This window comes from Pogoniulus pusillus, chromosome 9 (genome assembly GCF_015220805.1).
Source record: "Pogoniulus pusillus isolate bPogPus1 chromosome 9, bPogPus1.pri, whole genome shotgun sequence".
Classification (NCBI taxonomy): domain Eukaryota; kingdom Metazoa; phylum Chordata; class Aves; order Piciformes; family Lybiidae; genus Pogoniulus; species Pogoniulus pusillus.
Window position 1 is genome coordinate 37278494 of NC_087272.1, and position 17581 is coordinate 37296074.

The 17581-nt window shown below is 49.4% G+C and overlaps 1 protein-coding gene across 6 annotated transcripts in view; it reads left to right on the top strand.

Moving 5' to 3' along the window:
- ATP10D (ATPase phospholipid transporting 10D (putative)) overlaps nt 1–17581 on the top strand; it is a 43742-nt gene that overhangs the window by 843 nt on the left and 25318 nt on the right. For 2 of the 6 annotated variants that reach the window (XM_064149217.1, XM_064149219.1), the window contains exons 2-7: nt 5049–5366; nt 7010–7204; nt 8260–8464; nt 10461–10546; nt 14065–14171; nt 16173–16304. In XM_064149217.1, coding sequence (XP_064005287.1) covers nt 5089–5366; nt 7010–7204; nt 8260–8464; nt 10461–10546; nt 14065–14171; nt 16173–16304 — 1003 coding nt within the window. In that variant the 5' untranslated portion in view covers nt 5049–5088. Of the gene's footprint in view, nt 1–5048; nt 5367–7009; nt 7205–8259; nt 8465–10460; nt 10547–14064; nt 14172–16172; nt 16305–17581 lie in introns of those variants that run through there. The other 4 variants (XM_064149218.1, XM_064149220.1, XM_064149222.1 and 1 more) reach the window with 4 other exon arrangements.

Below are 17581 nucleotides of genomic sequence, written 5' to 3' on the forward strand. Positions count from 1 at the left end.
GGTGTCCCCCTGCAAAAGCCAGAGGCTGAAGGGTGTCCCCCTGCAAATGCCAGAGGCTGAAGGGTGTCCCCCTGCAAATGCCAGAAGCTGAAAGGTGTCCCCCTGCAAAAGCCAGAAGCTGAAAGGTGTCCCCCTGCAAAAGCCAGAGGCTGAAAGGTGTCCCCCTGCAAAAGCCAGAGGCTGAAAGGTGTCCCCCTGCAAAAGCCAGAGGCTGAAGGGTGTCCCCCTGCAAATGCCAGAGGCTGAAGGGTGTCCCCCTGCAAAAGCCAGAAGCTGAAAGGTGTCCCCCTGCAAAAGCCAGAAGCTGAAAGGTGTCCCCCTGCAAAAGCCAGAGGCTGAAAGGTGTCCCCCTGCAAAAGCCAGAGGCTGAAGGGTGTCCCCCTGCAAAAGCCAGAGGCTGAGGGTGTCCCCCTGCAAAAGCCAGAGGCTGAAAGGTGTCCCCCTGCAAAAGCCAGAGGCTGAGGGTGTCCCCCTGCAAAAGCCAGAGGCTGAAGGGTGTCCCCCTGCAAAAGCCAGAGGCTGAGGGTGTCCCCCTGCAAAAGCCAGAGGCTGAAGGGTGTCCCCCTGCAAAAGCCAGAGGCTGAAGGGTGTCCCCCTGCAAAAGCCAGAGGCTGAGGGTGTCCCCCTGCAAAAGCCAGAGGCTGAAGGGTGTCCCCCTGCAAAAGCCAGAGGCTGAAGGGTGTCCCCCTGCAAAAGCCAGAGGCTGAAGGGTGTCCCCCTGCAAAAGTCGGAGGCCACTGTGGGCCGTGGGATAGGGCTTTTCCCTCTTTGTAAACGTCCCCCGGGCCACAGAGCCACCCCCAGCCTGTGTTAATCTCATCGACTGAACTGCTCTGGAAGCAGACCAGGAAAAAAAAGGAAAGGCAAAAAAAAATGTACTTAGAACCTTGCCTGGGAAACAGAAGCTTTTGCTTTGATAGTTCATGGCAGTGATTGAGGGGAAGGCTTTAGTGAGAAAAAAAAGTGTTGGCAAGGATAGGGAATTAAAATCCAAGCTCCTGAAAGCAAATGATGGTTCTGTCAGAAATACAGCTACTGAATGAAACTCTGCTGCCCATATCAAAATGCACATGGCAGGGGATTCATGGCTCACCAATGATCATAGGATTGAGAAACCTCTTACTTAAAAACATGGGTAGATTCAGACTGGATGTTGGGAAGAAGTTCTTCAGCATGAGGGTGGTGAGACCCTGAAACAAGTTGCTCAGGGAGGTGGTGGAAGCCTCATCCCTGGAGGTGTTTGAGGCCAGGCTGGATGAGGCTCTGGACAGCCTGATGTAGTGTGAGCTGTCCCTACCCATGGCAGGGGAGTTGGAACTGGCTGATCCTTGTGGTCCCTTCCAACCCTGACTGATTCTATGGTTCTATGATTTTTATCTTTATGTCATCACCAAGAGATAACAGAATCCCTGTTTTCACAAGTGTTGGGTTGCAGCAGAGAGGCACTAAATGCTTTCCCCAAGATCAGAGGAGGATTTCATTCCCTGAAGTCTTCTTGAGTGCCCCAAAAGTTGGTCTGAAGTCATCGTTTCCAACTGAATCTCGACAGCCTGTGGACAGTTACTGTTTGCAGGAGCAGAAGCTAAGACTGACAGACAGGAGCAGAAGCTAAGACTGACAGACAAGGATCACTTTGCTACCTGCCACTGTTGTGGGTAACCTGGATTTGTGGATAACCTGAATTTGAAAGGCAGTAGCCACAGCTGGTACATATACCTGATGAGCTCTAGGCCAAAATTAGGACTGAGTGCTCTGCAGAAGTACTCAGACACTCTAATCTGACATTCCTGCCCCAGTTCCCTATGCCAGCATGAGCACTTTCACAGTTGTAAGTGGGATTGGGGAATCCAGTCGTGTTTTTGTCTTTGAGCTGGTAAAAGAATCCTCCAGATCAGTGAGTTCAGCCTAGTTTGTGAAGTTCAGATCAATTAGGAAGGAAGGGGCAAAGCCACGAGGTAGGAGAAGCAAGAGCAACTCCTTTCAGTGTTAGCTTCTTTAGTGTCTTAAATAGTTCTGAGGTCAGAATTTGAGCACTCTATATCCCCTGCAGTGTTTTTTTTAGGCTCCTATATATTTTGGCTTAATTTCTATTAATAAGACTTACAAGATAGACTTTTGTAGTTGAGCCTGGAATTGCTGTAGGACACTTCTCTCTGTCTCAGGCCTGAAATACCCTCTCAAGCAGCATGTTTTGTGGTGTTGCAGAAACTCTCTAGTGATTAAAGTGGATTCACAGGTTATTCTTGTCAAAATATCCCCTAGCAGCAGACAGGTTTTGTTGCTCCATGACAAGTATCTGATGGTATTCTTGAGGTTAGAGGCTTTTGTCATGTGTTCACTTATCTTTACTGCACTCTTGAATGCTGTTGAACTCTGGTGGCTGGTGACCTCCTGCTTCACACCTAACTGTGCTTTCTATAATGATTTTTTTCAAGCCCTGTCTTGTCCATATAAAGCCAGAAGCCATCAGTGAACTATTGTGCCCAGTTTTGGACACTTCAGTTCAGGAAGGACAGGGAACTGCTTCAAAGAGTCCAACACAGAGCCACAAAGGTGATTAAGGAAGGAACAACTCCCTTCTGAGGAGAGGCTGAGGGAGCTGGGGGTGTGCAGCCTGCAGAAGAGGAGGCTCAGGGCAGAGCTCATTGCTGTCTACAGCTACCTGAAGGGAGGCTGTAGCCAGGTGGGGTTGGGCTCTGCTGCCAGGCAAGCAGCAACAGAACAAGAGGACACAGTCTGAAGCTGTGCCAGGGCAGGTCTAGACTGGAAGTTAGGAGGAAGTATTTGGCAGAGAGAGTGATTGGCATTGGAATGGGCTGCCCAGGGAGGTGATGGAGTCACCATCCCTGGAGGTGTTCAAGCAAAGCCTGGCTGAGGCACTTAGTGCCATGGTCTGGTTGCTTGGCCAGAGCTGGGTGCTAGGTTGGACTGGCTGAGCTTGGAGTCTCTTCCAACCTGGTTAATTCTGTGATTCTATGCACAATTCTTGTGTTGGGCAGCTAATAGCTGAAATAAGTATAATGAAATAAGAAGTGAAGTCTGCAAGATCCTACCCTAATTTTAGACCTGACTATAATAAACACCCCAGCACCCCACACCTGAAGAGCATCCTGAAATATTCAGGTAAGGAGCTAAGAAAAGGAATGTTGCTGGAGAGATGTTGTCTGAAATGCTTCCAGTTTAAGTGCTGTAGACATTGTTCAGGTAAGGTAATGCATTTTTACTGACTACCTTTCTCTTTGCCAAGAAACAGTTTATTGCTTCCTACTGGAAGCGGGCCCAGATGACACAGAAAGCCTACTGCACATTTTGTCCAAAGACTGCCTGAGCAGGAACAGGATAGGAACACAAACCATGCACATGTTTGTGCCAGAGGGCTGAGGAACACTCACAGATTCACATGGTTTGGGTTGGAAGGGACCTTCAAGGTCATCTAGTTCCAACAGCCATGTAGAGGCACTTTGCACTAGCCCAGGTTGCTCAGGACCTCATTCAACCTGGCTTTGAACACCTCCAGGAAAGGGGCACACACAACCTCCCTAGGAAGCCTATTTCAGTGTCTCACCACCCTCACTGTAGAGAATTTCTTCCTTATCTCCAGTCTAAGTCTGACCTCTTCAAGCTTCATTCCCTCTTGTCCTATCACTACAGATCCTTGTAACAAGTTTTTTCTTGGCTTGCTTGTAGGTACTGGAAAAGACTGGATGAGGCACTTAGTGCCATGGTCTAGTTGATTGGATAGGTCTGGGTGCTAGGTTGGACTGGATGATCTTGGAGGTCTCTTCCAACCTGGTTGATTCTATGATTCTATGATTCTACTGGAAGGCTGCTCTAAGGTCTCCCTAGAGCCTTCTTTTCTTCAGGCACAACAGCTCCAACTCTTGCAGCCTCTCCCCACAGGGAAGCTGCTGCAGCCCTCTGGTCTCATTCCTCTGAAATATGTTGTTTACCAAATGCATTTCAGAAGCAATCTTCTGAAAGAAGGACAAGGAGTCACTATTAGAAGATCACAGCAGAAGAGGAGGATGTTGCCAGAAGGGAGGAAGTGGTCAAGAGAAGCTGGGGTAAATGGCAGGGCATTTCACATGACATGAGAGCAAATCACCACAGCGTAATAGTGAGGTGCGGTTCCAGAGCAGCACAAACACAGGCCAGATGATTTGCACGTCTCTTTTGCAGACAGTCTTGAGACAGTCTGCTGTGGGAGAGGTCAGTGATTGCTAAGTGGTTTGCCAGAGGCTACTGAATGATAATGCTAGAGCTGAGGCTGAAAAGTCCTTTCAGTTCCATCTCCCTGCGGGAAAGCAGGAGTGAAGGCTTGAGTGCAGATACCAAGGTGATAGGTCACAGAACTGGAAGCTGGCAAACATCAGAGGGAAAGGCCAGTGATGGGAAAAGAAAACAGGAAATGTTTTTGTGGAGATTAAATGTCCAAGGAAGAGAAAGAAAACAGGAAATGTTTCTGTGGAGATGAGATATCCAAGGAAGAGAATGTTTATACTGCGCTTTATGATGAAAGGGCCTTTGTAGCCCTCTCTAGCAGTTCCATACCTCTCCTGAGGGGGCCTACAAGAAAGCTGGGGAGGGAATTTTGAGGCTGTCAGGTAGTGATTGGACTGAGGGGAATGGAACAAAGCTAGAAATGGAGAGATTCAGACTGGGTGTTAGGAAGAAGTTCTTCAACATGAGAATGGTGAGACCCTGGAATAGGTTCCCAGAGAAGCGATGTAAGTCTCATCCCTGGAGATGTTTAAGGCAATGTTGTTAAGATGTTAAGGCCCCCTGGATGAGACTGTGAGCAGCCTGCTCTAGGGTAGAGTGTCCCTGCCCATGGCAGGGGGATTGGAACTGGCTGATCCTTGTGGTCCCTTCCAACCCTGACTGGTTCTATGATTCTCCGAACCTATTAACATTCTGGGCTTCACAAAAGCAAAACATGGAAATGGCATTTTCCTGGGCTTCTTCAGAACTGTAACTGTGACACTTCACTTGAAAGGCCTTTGCAGAGCTATTATCTATTTTAACATGTGTTTTTAACATGTTTCTAGGTAGAAGACCCTCCTTGGCCTTCAAGACCTGTCGGGCACAATGGCAGATCCCATCCGCTGGGCTCGATACCGCTGGCAGCGACTGATATCTGCAGAGGGTAGAGAAGGTGGCAGCAGCAGCAGCAGCAGCAATTCAAGTAACAAGTGCTACCAATCATCAAAAGCCACTGGCAAGCACAGGATAGTGATACCCTGTTTGGGGCATTTTAAGGAAGAGTATGAGAAAGTATCCAAACTGTACCTGAACAACAAAATCCGGACCACTAAGTACACTTTATGGAATTTTCTACCACGGAATTTGTTTGAACAGTTCCACAGGTAATCAGCTCCTCTTTGCTTGGGGTAACTGGGGAGGAGTAGCAGGAGGCACCACCTCCAATGCTGCATCCAGTTCTGCTGTCCCCAGCAGAAGAAGGGCACAGAGGTGCTGGAGTCAGTCTAGAGGAAGCCACAAAGATGCTCCAAGTCCTGGAGCGCCTCTGCTATGAATACAGGCTGAGGGAGCTGGGGGTGTGCAGCCTGGAGAAGAGAAGACTCCAGGGGGACCTTTTAGCTGCCTTCCAACAGCTGAAGGGATCCTACAGGAAGGTTGGAGAGGGATTTTTTCATAAGGGTATCTAGAGATGGGACAAAGAGGAGTGGTTTGATGCTGAGAGAGAGTAGGCTTAGAGTGAGTCTCAGGAAGAAATTCTTCAGTGTGAGGGTGGTGAGCCTCTGGATTGGGTTGCCATGGGAGGTTGTGGCTGCTTAGAATCATAGAATCAGTCAGAGTTGGAAGGGACCACAAGGATCATCTAGTTCCAACCCCTCTGCCATGGGCAGGGACAACCTGCCCTAGATCAGGCTGGCCAGAGCCCCATCCAGCCTGGCCTTAAACACCTCCAGGTACAGGGCCTCAATCACCTCCCTGGGCAACCTATTCCAGGCTCTCACCACTCTCATGCTCAACAACTTCCTCCTCACATCCACCTCCAGCTTTGCTCCATTCCCCCAAGTCCTGTCACTCCCTGAGAGCCTGAAAAGTCCTTCCCCAGCTTTTTTGTAGGCCCCCTTCAGGTACTGAAAGGCCACAAGAAGGTCTCCTGGGAGCCTCCTCTTCTCCAGACTCAACAGCCCCAACTCTTCCTGCTTCCTACCTGGGGGTTGTTCAAGGCCAGGTTGAATGAGTCCTTGAATCTACTTGAGGGTAGATCTCATTGCTATCTACAGCTACCTGAAGGCACATCGTGAAGAGGCTGCTGCTGGTCTCTTTTCACAGGTAACTGGACACAGAACAAGGGGGAATGGCCTCAAACTGAAACTGGGAAGGTTTAGGCTGGACATTAGGGAAAAGTTTTGCATGGAGATAGTGCTCAGGAACTGGAATGAGCTGCCCAGGGAAGTGATGGAGTCACCCACTCTGGATGTGTTTAAGGGTGGTTTAGATGTGGTGCTTAGGGATATGGTTTAAGGTGAAACTTGTAGCGTAGGGTACTAGGTTGGACTTGGTGATCCTGAAGGGATTTGGCAACCTGCATGTTTCTGTGATTTTTGAAAGCCTGGTGGAGGATTTGGTCCAAAGGTCAGCACTCAGGAAGTAGGCATTACTGTGGCAGTGGTATGAATGCTTTTTGTTAGCCCTAACAAAGTGACTTAGGTGATGTAGAGATTTCACTGACTGTGCTGTAATGCTCTGAAAGGTGTTTCTGCCCATGGTGGGGAGGTTGGAGGAGATGATCTCAGAGGTCCTTTCCAACCTAAACCCTTCTGTTGTCTTCTGATTATGCATACTGAGCAACTGTGCAGCTAAATAATCTCTTGACTGGAGGATGAGAACAGGGTTGTGCATACTTGGTTCTTAAATTGCAGTGGAGGTGAAGAAAAGATAAATTACTGCTAACTTAAGTGCTTACATAGCATGAAGTGGAGGAATGAAGATGACTGCTAGCACAGCTAACTCCTCTGTTTTCTCTTTGTTTCAGAGTTGCCAATTTATATTTCCTCTTTCTAGTTGTCCTAAATTGGGTTCCTCTGGTCGAAGCCTTCCAAAAAGAAATTACAATGCTACCTCTAGTAGCAGTTCTGACAATTATTGCAGTGAAAGATGGGCTGGAAGATTACTCAAGATACAAAATGGACAAGCAGATAAACAACTTAGTAACCAAAGTTTATAGCAGGTGAGAGGCAGAAGTGGGTTTGGTTTGTTGTTTGATTCTGTGTGAAAATGTTGCTCTTTTGGTTTACTTTCTTCATGCTCATGGTTTCACACAGTTAAGTTGGAAGGGTTGGAAGGCACAAATCCAGGCTTGGTGCAGAGTGGGATGAGAGTAGCTGTGAATAGAGACTTGGATGTATAGATTGCTGAGCAGCTCCCCAGGAGCCAGTAGTGCCCTTCATGGAGCCCAGCAGGCAGCTGTGTGCTGGGCTGCAGCTAGAGGAGTGTGGGCAGCAGAGCAAGAGAGGGGATTCTGCCCCTTGGCTCTGCTCAGACCTCACCACCAATCCTGTCCCCAGCAGAAAAAGGACACAGAGCTGCTGGATGGAGTACAGAGAAGGCCACAAAGTTGATCCAAAGGCTGAAATACCTCTGCTGTGAGCATAGGCTGATGGAGCTGGGGTTGTTCAGCCTGGAAAAGAGAAGACTCCAAGGGGACCTTAGAACTGCCTGCCAATAGCTGAAGGGATCCTGCAGGGAAGCTGCAGATGGACTTTTCATCAGGGTGTCTAGAGATAGGACAAGGGGGAATGGTTTGAAGATGAGGAAGAGTAGGTTTAGACTGAATCTTAGGAAGAAGCTCTTCAGTATGAGGGTAGTGAGACTGGGGAATAGGCTGCCCAGGGAGGTGGCTGCCTCCTCTCGGGGTGTTGAAAGTCCAGTTGGATAAAGCCTTGAGCATCCAAGTCTAGTTGAAAGGTGTCCCTGCCCATGGTGGAGAGGTTGGAGGAGATGATCTCTTGAGACCTCTTCCAACCTAAGCCATTTTATGAAAGCAAATGGAATGGATTTTATAGAGAGTTAAAATTACTCTGGAATGTAATTCCCAGTAACCCTGGGCTTGAACCCTAGAGCTGGCTCTTTCCATTCACCTTCAGCTAAGAGTCTATCTCGTCAGAGGTTGATTGTAATGACTTGGAAGTATCAATTAACTATTTAGAGTCATTTTCTAGTTGCAGTGTGTTTCTCTGAGCTTTCAATTCATGCATCTTTAAAAAATGTCTGTTTGTATTGCAGGAAGCAGAAGAAATACATAGATGAGTGCTGGAAAAATGTCAACGTTGGGGACTTTATCCGGCTCTCCCGCAACGAAATCATTCCTGCTGACATGGTGCTGCTGTATTCCAGTGACCTGGATGGCTTCTGTTACATTGAAACTGCAGGTCTAGATGGGGAAACCAACCTGAAGCAGAGGCAGGTGGTGAGAGGATATTCAGAGCAGGTGATAATTGTGTATCTGTAGTGGTGAAAGAAAGCTGACGTTGACAGATCATAGAATCACAGAATGGTTTAGGTTGGAATGGACCTCAAAGATCATCCAGTTCCAACCCCCTGCCAGATGCAGGGACACCTCCCACTAGAACAAATTGCTCAAGGCCTCTTCCAGCCTGGTTCTGAACACCTCCAGGGAGGTTGTGGAGCACAGAATGTGATCAAAGATCACATTCTGTGCTTTTGTGCTCCACAGCCTCCCTAGGCAACCTGTGCCAGTGTCTCACCACCCTCACTGCAAACAACTTCTTCCTAACATCCACTTTTAATCTCCCCTCTGCCAGTTTAAACCCATTCCTCCTCATCCTGTCATTACAACACCTTGTCAATAGTCCCTCACAGCCCTCCTGTAGCCCACTTTAGATACTGGAAGGCCATTCCAAGGTCTCCTCCAAGCCTTCTCTTCTGCAGGCTGCAGAGCCCCAACTCTCTCAGCCTGTGCTCACAGCAGAGCTGCTGCAGCCCTCTCAGCATCTTGGTGGCCTTCTCTGGACTGGCTCAAACAGTTCCATGTCCTTCTTGTGTTGGAGGCTCCAGAACTGCACCCAGGACTGCAGGTGTGGTCTGAGGAGAGCAGAGCCAAGGGGCAGAATCCCCTCCCTTGCCCTGTGCCCACACTGCTCTTGCTGCAGCCAGCACAGGGTTGTGTCTGGGCTGCACTCACACTGCAGGCTCCTGTTGAGCTTTTCATCAGCCCAGACCCTCAGGTCCTGTTCCTCAGGGCTGCTGTCAGCCATTCCCCACCCAGCCTGGAGTTGTGTTTGGGATTGCACCAACCCAAGTGCAGAACCTTACACCTGGCCCCATTAAATCTCAATTTAGATTGGCTGCTAAGAAAACCTAAGCATCCCAGCCCTCTAGATTGTCTAATTCTTAATACCTCCCCAACCCCCATCTGAAAACAGAAGCAGTAGTTCAGTTCTTATTTGGTGCTTGAGTTCTTTCTGAGCAAAGAGTTATTTCTAAGCAAATCTTTGTGTCTTCATTTAACCTAGAGGGAAAAGAGGATTTGTTTATGTGCTTTTTGAGTAATGCAAGCCAGTGAAAGTTACTATTGAATGTGATTTATGGTGTCTATCACACCATGACTGAGAAACAGGAATTCTATGGACAGGAGTCCTAGAGGTAAGAGCAGATGCTGTTTTTTCATGCTGCAAATGTATTATTAGCTGAAGTTCTGCTTCTTCAAGGAGGCTGTTTGCAAAGGCCTGCAGTGACAGGATGAGGGCAATGGTTTAAAGCTAGAGCAGAGCAGGTTGAGATTGGATGTTAGGAGCAAGTTCTGCACCATGAGGGTAGTGGAACACTGCAGCAGGTTGCCCAGGGAGGTGATTGAGGCTCCATCCCTGGAGATATTCAAGATGAGGCTGGACAGGGCTGTGGGCAACCTGATCTAGTTGAGGATATCCCTGCTTGGTGCAGAGGGGGTTGGACTGGATGAGCTTTTGAGGTCACTTCCAACCCAGACCATTCTATGATTTCTAAAACCTTTGGACCTACTAGATGATTTTTCTGCTACAAGCCTTGTGTGAACAGCATTAAGAGAGTATTTTCTCTTTCTTCCCTTTTCTCTTTCTTCACTTTTTCCTTCCCTTTCCTTTCCTTTCCTTTCCTTTCCTTTCCTTTCCTTTCCTTTCCTTTCCTTCCCTTCCCTTCCCTTCCCTTCCCCTTCCCCTTCCCCTTCCCCTTCCCCTTCCCCTTCCCCTTCCCCTTCCCTTCCCCTTCCCTTCTTTCCCTTCCCCTTTCCTCCTTTCCCCTTCCTTTCCTTTCCCTTCCCTTCCTTTCTCTCCCTTTCTTCCCTCCCTTTCTTCCCTCTCTTCCCTCCCTTTCTTCCCTCTCTTCCCTCCCTTTCTTCCCTCTCTTCCCTCCCTTTTGCTTTTTCTCCCTTTCCCTTTTCCCCTTGCACTTGCTCTTTTCCTTCTTTTTTTTTCCTCCTGTGCCTTTAGGTCTCTGAAATGGATCCAGAGAACTTTTCCAGTCGAATAGAATGTGAAAGTCCTACCGATGACCTCAACTGCTTCCGAGGCTTTGTGTAAGTAGGCTTGGTGGCTGTCACTTGCTTGGAGGCTGTCATTGGTGCGATCTGCAGGGAGCTTGCAGTGCTTGCCTGAAGACATAGTGGCAGGGAGTGCAGAAGGCAGCAGGTTTCTGAGGGCAGCCCAGCAGATGGAGCTCCAGAAGAGCTCTCTGAGCAGCAGGTTGCCGAATGGGAACCTCCACTGCTCCTCTAGTGAATGATTTCAGCGTTAGAGATCAGGCTGCTTTGCCAAGTGTGTGTTCCATCTCTGAAAGAGTGGTTTCAGATCTGCTCTTAGTGACAGGTGAGATGTGCAGCATCTGCTCTGGGTATTGGCCTGATGACATAAGCTGCACAAACCTCAGGTTAGGCAAAATGAGGAAAAGAGAAAAAAAAAGAGTGGCTGAGAGCAGCCAGGCAGAGAGGGACCTGGGGGTGCTGGTAGATAGCACCTGAACATGAGCCAGCAGTGTGCCAAGCTGGGATGTGAGGAGGAAGTTCTTCACCATGAGAGTGGTGAGAGGCTGGAATGGGTTGCCCAGGGAGGTGATTGAGGCCCCATGTCTGGAGGTGTTTAAGGGCAGACTGGGTGAGGCTCTGCACAGCCTGATCTGGGATAGGGTGTCCCTGGCCGTGGCAGGGAGGTTGGAACTGGATGATCTTTGAGGTGACTTTCAGCCCAGGGAGGTGGCAGAGGCCCCATTCCTGGGGGTGTTTTAAGGACAAGCAAGATGAGGGTCTGGCCAGCCTGATCTAGGGTAGGGTGTCCATGCCCATTGCAGGGCTATTGGAACTGGATGGGCCTTGTGGTGCCCTCCAACCCTGACTGATTCTATGATTCTAGGTGGCCAGCAGAGCCAATGTCATCCTGGCCTGGATCAGGAGCAGTGTGGGCAGCAGGACAAGGGAGGTTATTCTGCCCCTGTACTCAGCACTGCTCAGGCCACACCTGGAGTGCTGTTTCCAGTTCTGACCCCTCAATTCAAGAGAGATGTTGAGGTGCTGGAAGGTGTGGAGAGAAGGGCAACAAAGCTGGTGAGGGGCCTGGAGCACAGCCCTGTGAGGAGAGGCTGAGGGAGCTGGGAGTGTGCAGCCTGCAGCAGAGGAGGCTCAGGGCAGAGCTCATTGCTGTCTGCAGCTGCCTGCAGGGAGGCTGTAGCCAGGTGGGGTTGGGCTCTGCTGCCAGGCAGCCAGCAACAGAACAAGGGGACACAGTCTCAAGCTGTGCCAGAGCAGGTCTAGGCTGGATGTTGTTAGGAAGTTGTTGTCAGAGAGAGTGATTGGCATTGGAATGGGCTGCCCAGGGAGGTGGTGGAGTGGCTGTGCCTGGAGGTGTTGAAGCCAAGCCTGGCTGGGGCACTTAGTGCCATGGTCTGGTTGATTGACTAAGGCTGACTGATAGTTTGGACTGGATGATCTTGGAGGTCTCTTCCAACCTGGTTAATTCTATGATTCTGTGATTCTAATGCAAAATTGTGACTATCCAGATCTGGAAGGAAATAGATTTCTTGTTTCTCTTCTAATTTGGAAATTTCTGGTTTAAAAAAAATGTATCTTGAAAGAAGGTTTTTTTTTTGAGTTGTAAATTTACAGAGCAGATGGAGTGAGCACACAGGAGGGCCACAAAGATGATCCAAAGACTGGTACAGCTCTACTGTGAGTTTAGACTGAAGGAGCTGGGAGTGTTCAGCCTGAAGAGGAGAGGGCTCTGGGATTACCTTAGAGCTGCCCTCCAATATCTGAAGAGATCCTGCAGGAAGGCTGCAGAGGGACTTTTCATCAGGGTGTCTAGAGACAGGCCGAGGGGGAATGGTTTGAAGCTGAGGCAGAGTATGTTTGGACTGGATCTTGGGAAGAAGTTCTTCATTTTGAGAGTGGTGAGACTGTAGAACAGTCTGCCCAGGCAGGTTGTGGCTGCCTCCTGCCTGGGAGTGTGTAAAGCCAGGTTGGATGAGACCTTGAGCAGCTGAGTCTAGTTGAGAGGCGTCCCTGGGCATGGTGGGGAGTTTGGAGGGGATGAACTCCGAGGTCCTTTCCAACCTAAGCCCAGTCTATGATGATGCTGATTGTCCAGATTGCCCAGTGGCTGGCTGCCTTTCCTACTCTGATTTGTTTTGTGCAACCAAACTCCATTAGTCCAGTCTCTCTTTTTTTGTGTAGACAGCAGGAAAAGAAAAGACTGTTCCATAAAATGCCTAATTTTCAGCTTTTGAGAGTTACAATCTCTGCATTCTTCCCTGGAAGCACCAACATGGAAGAGATGTGGAAAGAGAAACAAATAGATATAAAATCTTAGCCTCTGAGGAAACATCTTGGGAAAAGGTAGGGCACTGAAAGTATGCCCCAGGAGTAGCAATGCCCACAGTTTATTTAGGATAAGAATTTAAACATTGATCAATCTTTTGCTGAAGTTGGCAGTGCAGTCACAGGCAATCATAGAATCAACCAGGTTGGAAGAGACCATCAAGCTTAGCCAGTCCAACCTAACACCCAGCCCTGGCCAATCAACCAGACCATGGCACTAAGTGCCTCATCCAGGCTTTGCTTCAACACTTCCAGGGATGACAACTCCACCACCTCCCTGGGCAGCCCATTCCAATGCCAATCACTCTCTCTGTGAAGAGCTTCCTCCTAACATCCAGCCTACAGGAGGAAGTCTTTGAGACTTCCAGTCGTTGTCTGATCTCTGTTCAGTAGTGTTGCCTGCTTTTCAGAGGCCAGCTGGCAAATGCTAAGCTTGTAACCACCAGGAGATTGTCCTGCAGTGTCTACATGCCTGGGTCTTTCAAAGGTGGCCTTCATGCAGGTTGCCTCATCCTTCTGAAAAGTCCAGTCAGGAATGTCAGGATCATAGAATCATAGAGTTATAGAATCATAGAATCAGTCAGGGTTGGAAGGGACCACAAGCACCATGCAGTTCCAACCCCCCTGCTGTGGGCAGGGACACCTCAAACTATATCAGGCTGTCTACAGCCTCATCCAGCCTGGCCTTAAACACCTCCAGGGATGAGGCTTCCACCACCTTCCTGAGCTGGAAGGGACCTCAGGGATCATCTAGTTCCAACCTCCTTGCTATGAGTAGGGACACCTCACCATACATCAGGCTGTCTAGAGCCTCATCCAGCCTGGCCTTAAACACCTCCAGGGATGAGGCTTCCACCACCTCCCTGGGCAACCCGTTCCAGGCTCTCACCACCCTCATGCTGAACAACTTCTTCCTAACATAGGATCTGAATCTTCCCATTTCTAGCTTTGTTCCATTCCCCCCAGTCCTGTCACATCCTGACAGCCTCAAAAGTCCCTCCCCAGCTCTCTTGTAGCCCCCCTTGAGATACTGAAAGGCCACAATAAGGTCACCTGGGAGCCTTCTTCTCTCCAGACTCAACAGCCCCAACTCCCTCAGTCTCCCTTAGGATGGCAGGCAGTGTGGAGAATCTGCTTTACAGTGGGTTTGCAAAGCCTGCCTGGCAACTACTGGAGTCCTGCAGCTGAAGTCATTCAGGTGCTTCTTTTGTGTTTGTTTTTCTCCTCAGTGAGCATTCAAACAAGGAGCGAGTGGGACTCAGCAAGGAGAACTTACTGCTCCGAGGGTGCACTGTGAGAAACACAGAGGCTGTTGTAGGCATAGTGGTCTATGCAGGTGAGTGAGCCTCTCTGCCTTTCACAGCTTGCCCTGCAAGCAGGGCAGAGGTAGGGGCAATGGGTAGAAGCTGGAACACCATAGAGTCCACCTCAACACAAGGGAAAGCTTCTTTGCTGTAAGGGCAATGGAGCATTGGAACAGGCTGCCCAGAGAGGTTATGGAATCTCTTTCTCTAGCGGCTGTCAAGACCCACCTGGACTGTTTGCAAAGGCCTGCAGTGACAGAATGAAGGGCAATGGTTTAGCTTATTCAGTTTTCTTTGGTAATCCATGTAGGAGCACTTAGTTTGCTCTCATAGAATCATGGAATGGTCTGGGTTAGATGGGACCTCCAAAGCTGATCCAGTCTCCCCCTCTCTGCAGAAAGCAGGGGCATCCTCAACTAGATCAGGTTACCCACAGCCCTGTCCAGCCTCACTGTGAATTGGAGACAGAATAAGGGGGAATGGCCTCAAGCTGAGACTGGGGAGGCTTAGATTGGACATTAGGAAAAGGTTTTTCACAGAGAAAATGGTCAGGGACTGGAATGAGCTGCCCAGGGGGGTGGTGGAGTCACCCACCCTGGATGTGTTTAAGGGTTGTTTGGCTACAGTGCTTAGGGCTATGATTTAAGGTGAATCTTGTAGAGTAGGGTTCTAGGTTGGACTTTGTGATCCTGAGGGGCTTTGGCAACCTGCATGTGTCTCTGATTCTGTCATCTCCAGGGATGGGGCCTCCCCCACCTCCTTGGGCAACTAGTCTCAGTGTTCCACTACCCTCATGGTGCAAAACTTGTTCCTAACATCCAGTCTAAATCTGATCTGCTCTAGTTTGAAGCCATTGCTCTCATCCTGTCCCTACAGGTCTTGGCAGACAGTCTCTCTGCAGCCTTCTTGTAGCCCCCTTCAGGTACTGGCAGGCTGCTATTAGGTCTCCCTGAAGCCTTATCTTCTCCAGGTTGAACACTCCCAGTTCCCTCCCTGGACAGCCTATTCCAGAGTCTCACCACCCTCATGCTGAAGAACTTCTTCCTCAGCTCCAATCTAACCCTACTCTCCCTCAGCTTTAAACCGTTCCCCCTTGTCCTGTCTCTAGACACCCTGATGAAAAGTGCTGCAGCCTTCCTGCAGGATCCCTTCAGGTATTGGAAGGCATCTCTAAAGTCCCCCTGGAGCCTTCTCTTCTCCAGGCTGCAAACACCCAGCTCCCTTAGCCTGCCCTTGTAGCAGAGCTGCTCCAACTCCCTGATTATAGAATCATAGAACCAGTCAGGGTTGGAAGGGACCACAAGGATCAACTACCAGAATCATCAGTTCCAACCCCTCTGCCATGGGCAGGGACACCCTACCCTAGAGCAGGCTGGCCAGAGCCCCATCCAGCTTGGCCTTAAACACCTCCAGCCATGGGGCCTCAACCACCTCCCTGGGAAACCCATTCCAGCCTCACCACTCTCATGCTCAACAACTTCCTCCTCACCTCCAGTCTGACTCTCCCCACCTCCAGCTTTGCTTCATTCCCCCCAGTCCTGTCACTCCCTGACAGCCTAAAAAGTCCCTTCCCAGTTTTTTTGTAGGCCACCTTCAGATCCTGGGAGGCCACAAGAAGGTCACCTGGGAGCCTCCTCTGCTCCAGCCTGCACAGCCCCAACTCTTTCAGGCTGTGCTCACAGCAGAGCTGCTGCAGCCCTCTGGGCATCCCCCTGGCCCTGCTCTGGACACTCTCCAGCATCTCCACAGCCCTCTTGTCATAGGGGCTCCAGAACTGGATGCAGGACTCCAGGTGGAGTCTCAGCAGAGCAGAGTAAATAATTTTCATGGCCTTCCTGTGGTCCTGCTCCATCAGGTCCATTTCCTTCCTATACTGAGGTCTCCAGAGCCGGATGCAACACTCCAGTACTCTTATAGTGTCTGTTCCAATACCAGTGAAGAGCAATGTCCCCTTTGCCAGAGCTTTAGAAGTGTCCATCAGTGGTGGTTCTGGTAGGTGCTGCTGGAGGATTTGAGGCTGTGTTGTGTTACAGGCCATGAAACCAAAGCCATGCTGAACAACAGTGGCCCTCATTACAAGCGCAGCAAACTGGAGAGGAGAGTGAACACTGACATTCTTTGGTGTGTTCTGCTGCTCCTTTTGATGTGTTTAACTGGTGCAATAGGTAAGTGGGAACTGGCAGGCTCCTGCTGCTTGCCTTTCTCAGTGCTGGGTGCTTTAATGTGGGGGCTGGTTCTTTTCAACAGTCCTCTCAGAAACTGCCTTTGGCTGTATGTGATTCCCCAGCCACTGGGGATGCTGCCAGTTTTCAGTTGGTGCTGTCATGTTTGATCTGGAGTGTGGCCAAGGAGTGTGTTCCTAGTGCATGTTCTTTAGCCTGCAACCTGTTTCCCTGATCAATTTCTCTGTTCTGTTGCTAATTGCTCTGCAAAACTCCTGGCTTTCTCTTGGGGCTCTTTTAGGTGACACAAGGTGCAGGTACAGCACTGTGGGGAGATTGGAGGTTTGGTATTGTAGGGACTGAGCTTGAGTAGATCTAAACAGACCTGAATTCTGTGACACATCACAAAGATGTTTAAAACATGGTTAAATCCCTTGCATTTATTAATGATGGCACAGTACTCACAGGTTAACAGGAAGGAAGGATAATACAGGAGGAGGATAAAACAGGTAGACAAAGGAGGATAACACAATTATTTGCCAGAGGTGTTTCTGGGGAAGGGAGAAAAAGACTCTTTACCAAGTATGCCTTTATTCTTTTGGTGCTGAGCTATGCTGTACTGTTGCTAGAAATTCAGAGAAGATATTCATTAATTGAGTTAGAATCATAGAATCAGTCAGGGTTGGAAGGGACCACAAGGATCATCTAGTTCCAACCCCCCTGCCATGCCCAGGGACACCCTACCCTAGATCAGGCTGGCCAGATAATTACTAATTATAATGATTCAATTATAATCTTATAATATTAATTAGAATAGTTAAATTATAATATTATCATATTATTAATAACACTATTAATAGTACTATTGTTAATAATGTAATTAATAACCATTAATTATTAACTACTCATTATAGTGAGGTTGCCATTAGGGAACCTCATTAGCACAACTCCAGGCAGGGCAGTGAGTGGCTGGAGAGCAGCCCTGAGAAGAGGCACTTGGGGGTGCTGCTGGAGGAGAAGCTCCACAGGAGCCAGCAGTGTGCACTTGCAGCCCAGAAAGCCAAGCAGAGCCTGGGCTGCAGCAGCAGCAGTGTGGCCAGCAGGGCCAGGGAGGGGATTCTCCCCCTCTGCTGCGCTCTGCTGAGACCCCACCTGGAGTCCTGCATCCAGTTCTGGAGCCCCTGGGACAAGAGGGCTGTGGAGATGCTGGAGCATGTCCAGAGCAGGGCCAGGAGGATGCTGAGAGGCTGCAGCAGCTCTGCGGAGAGCACAGACTGAAA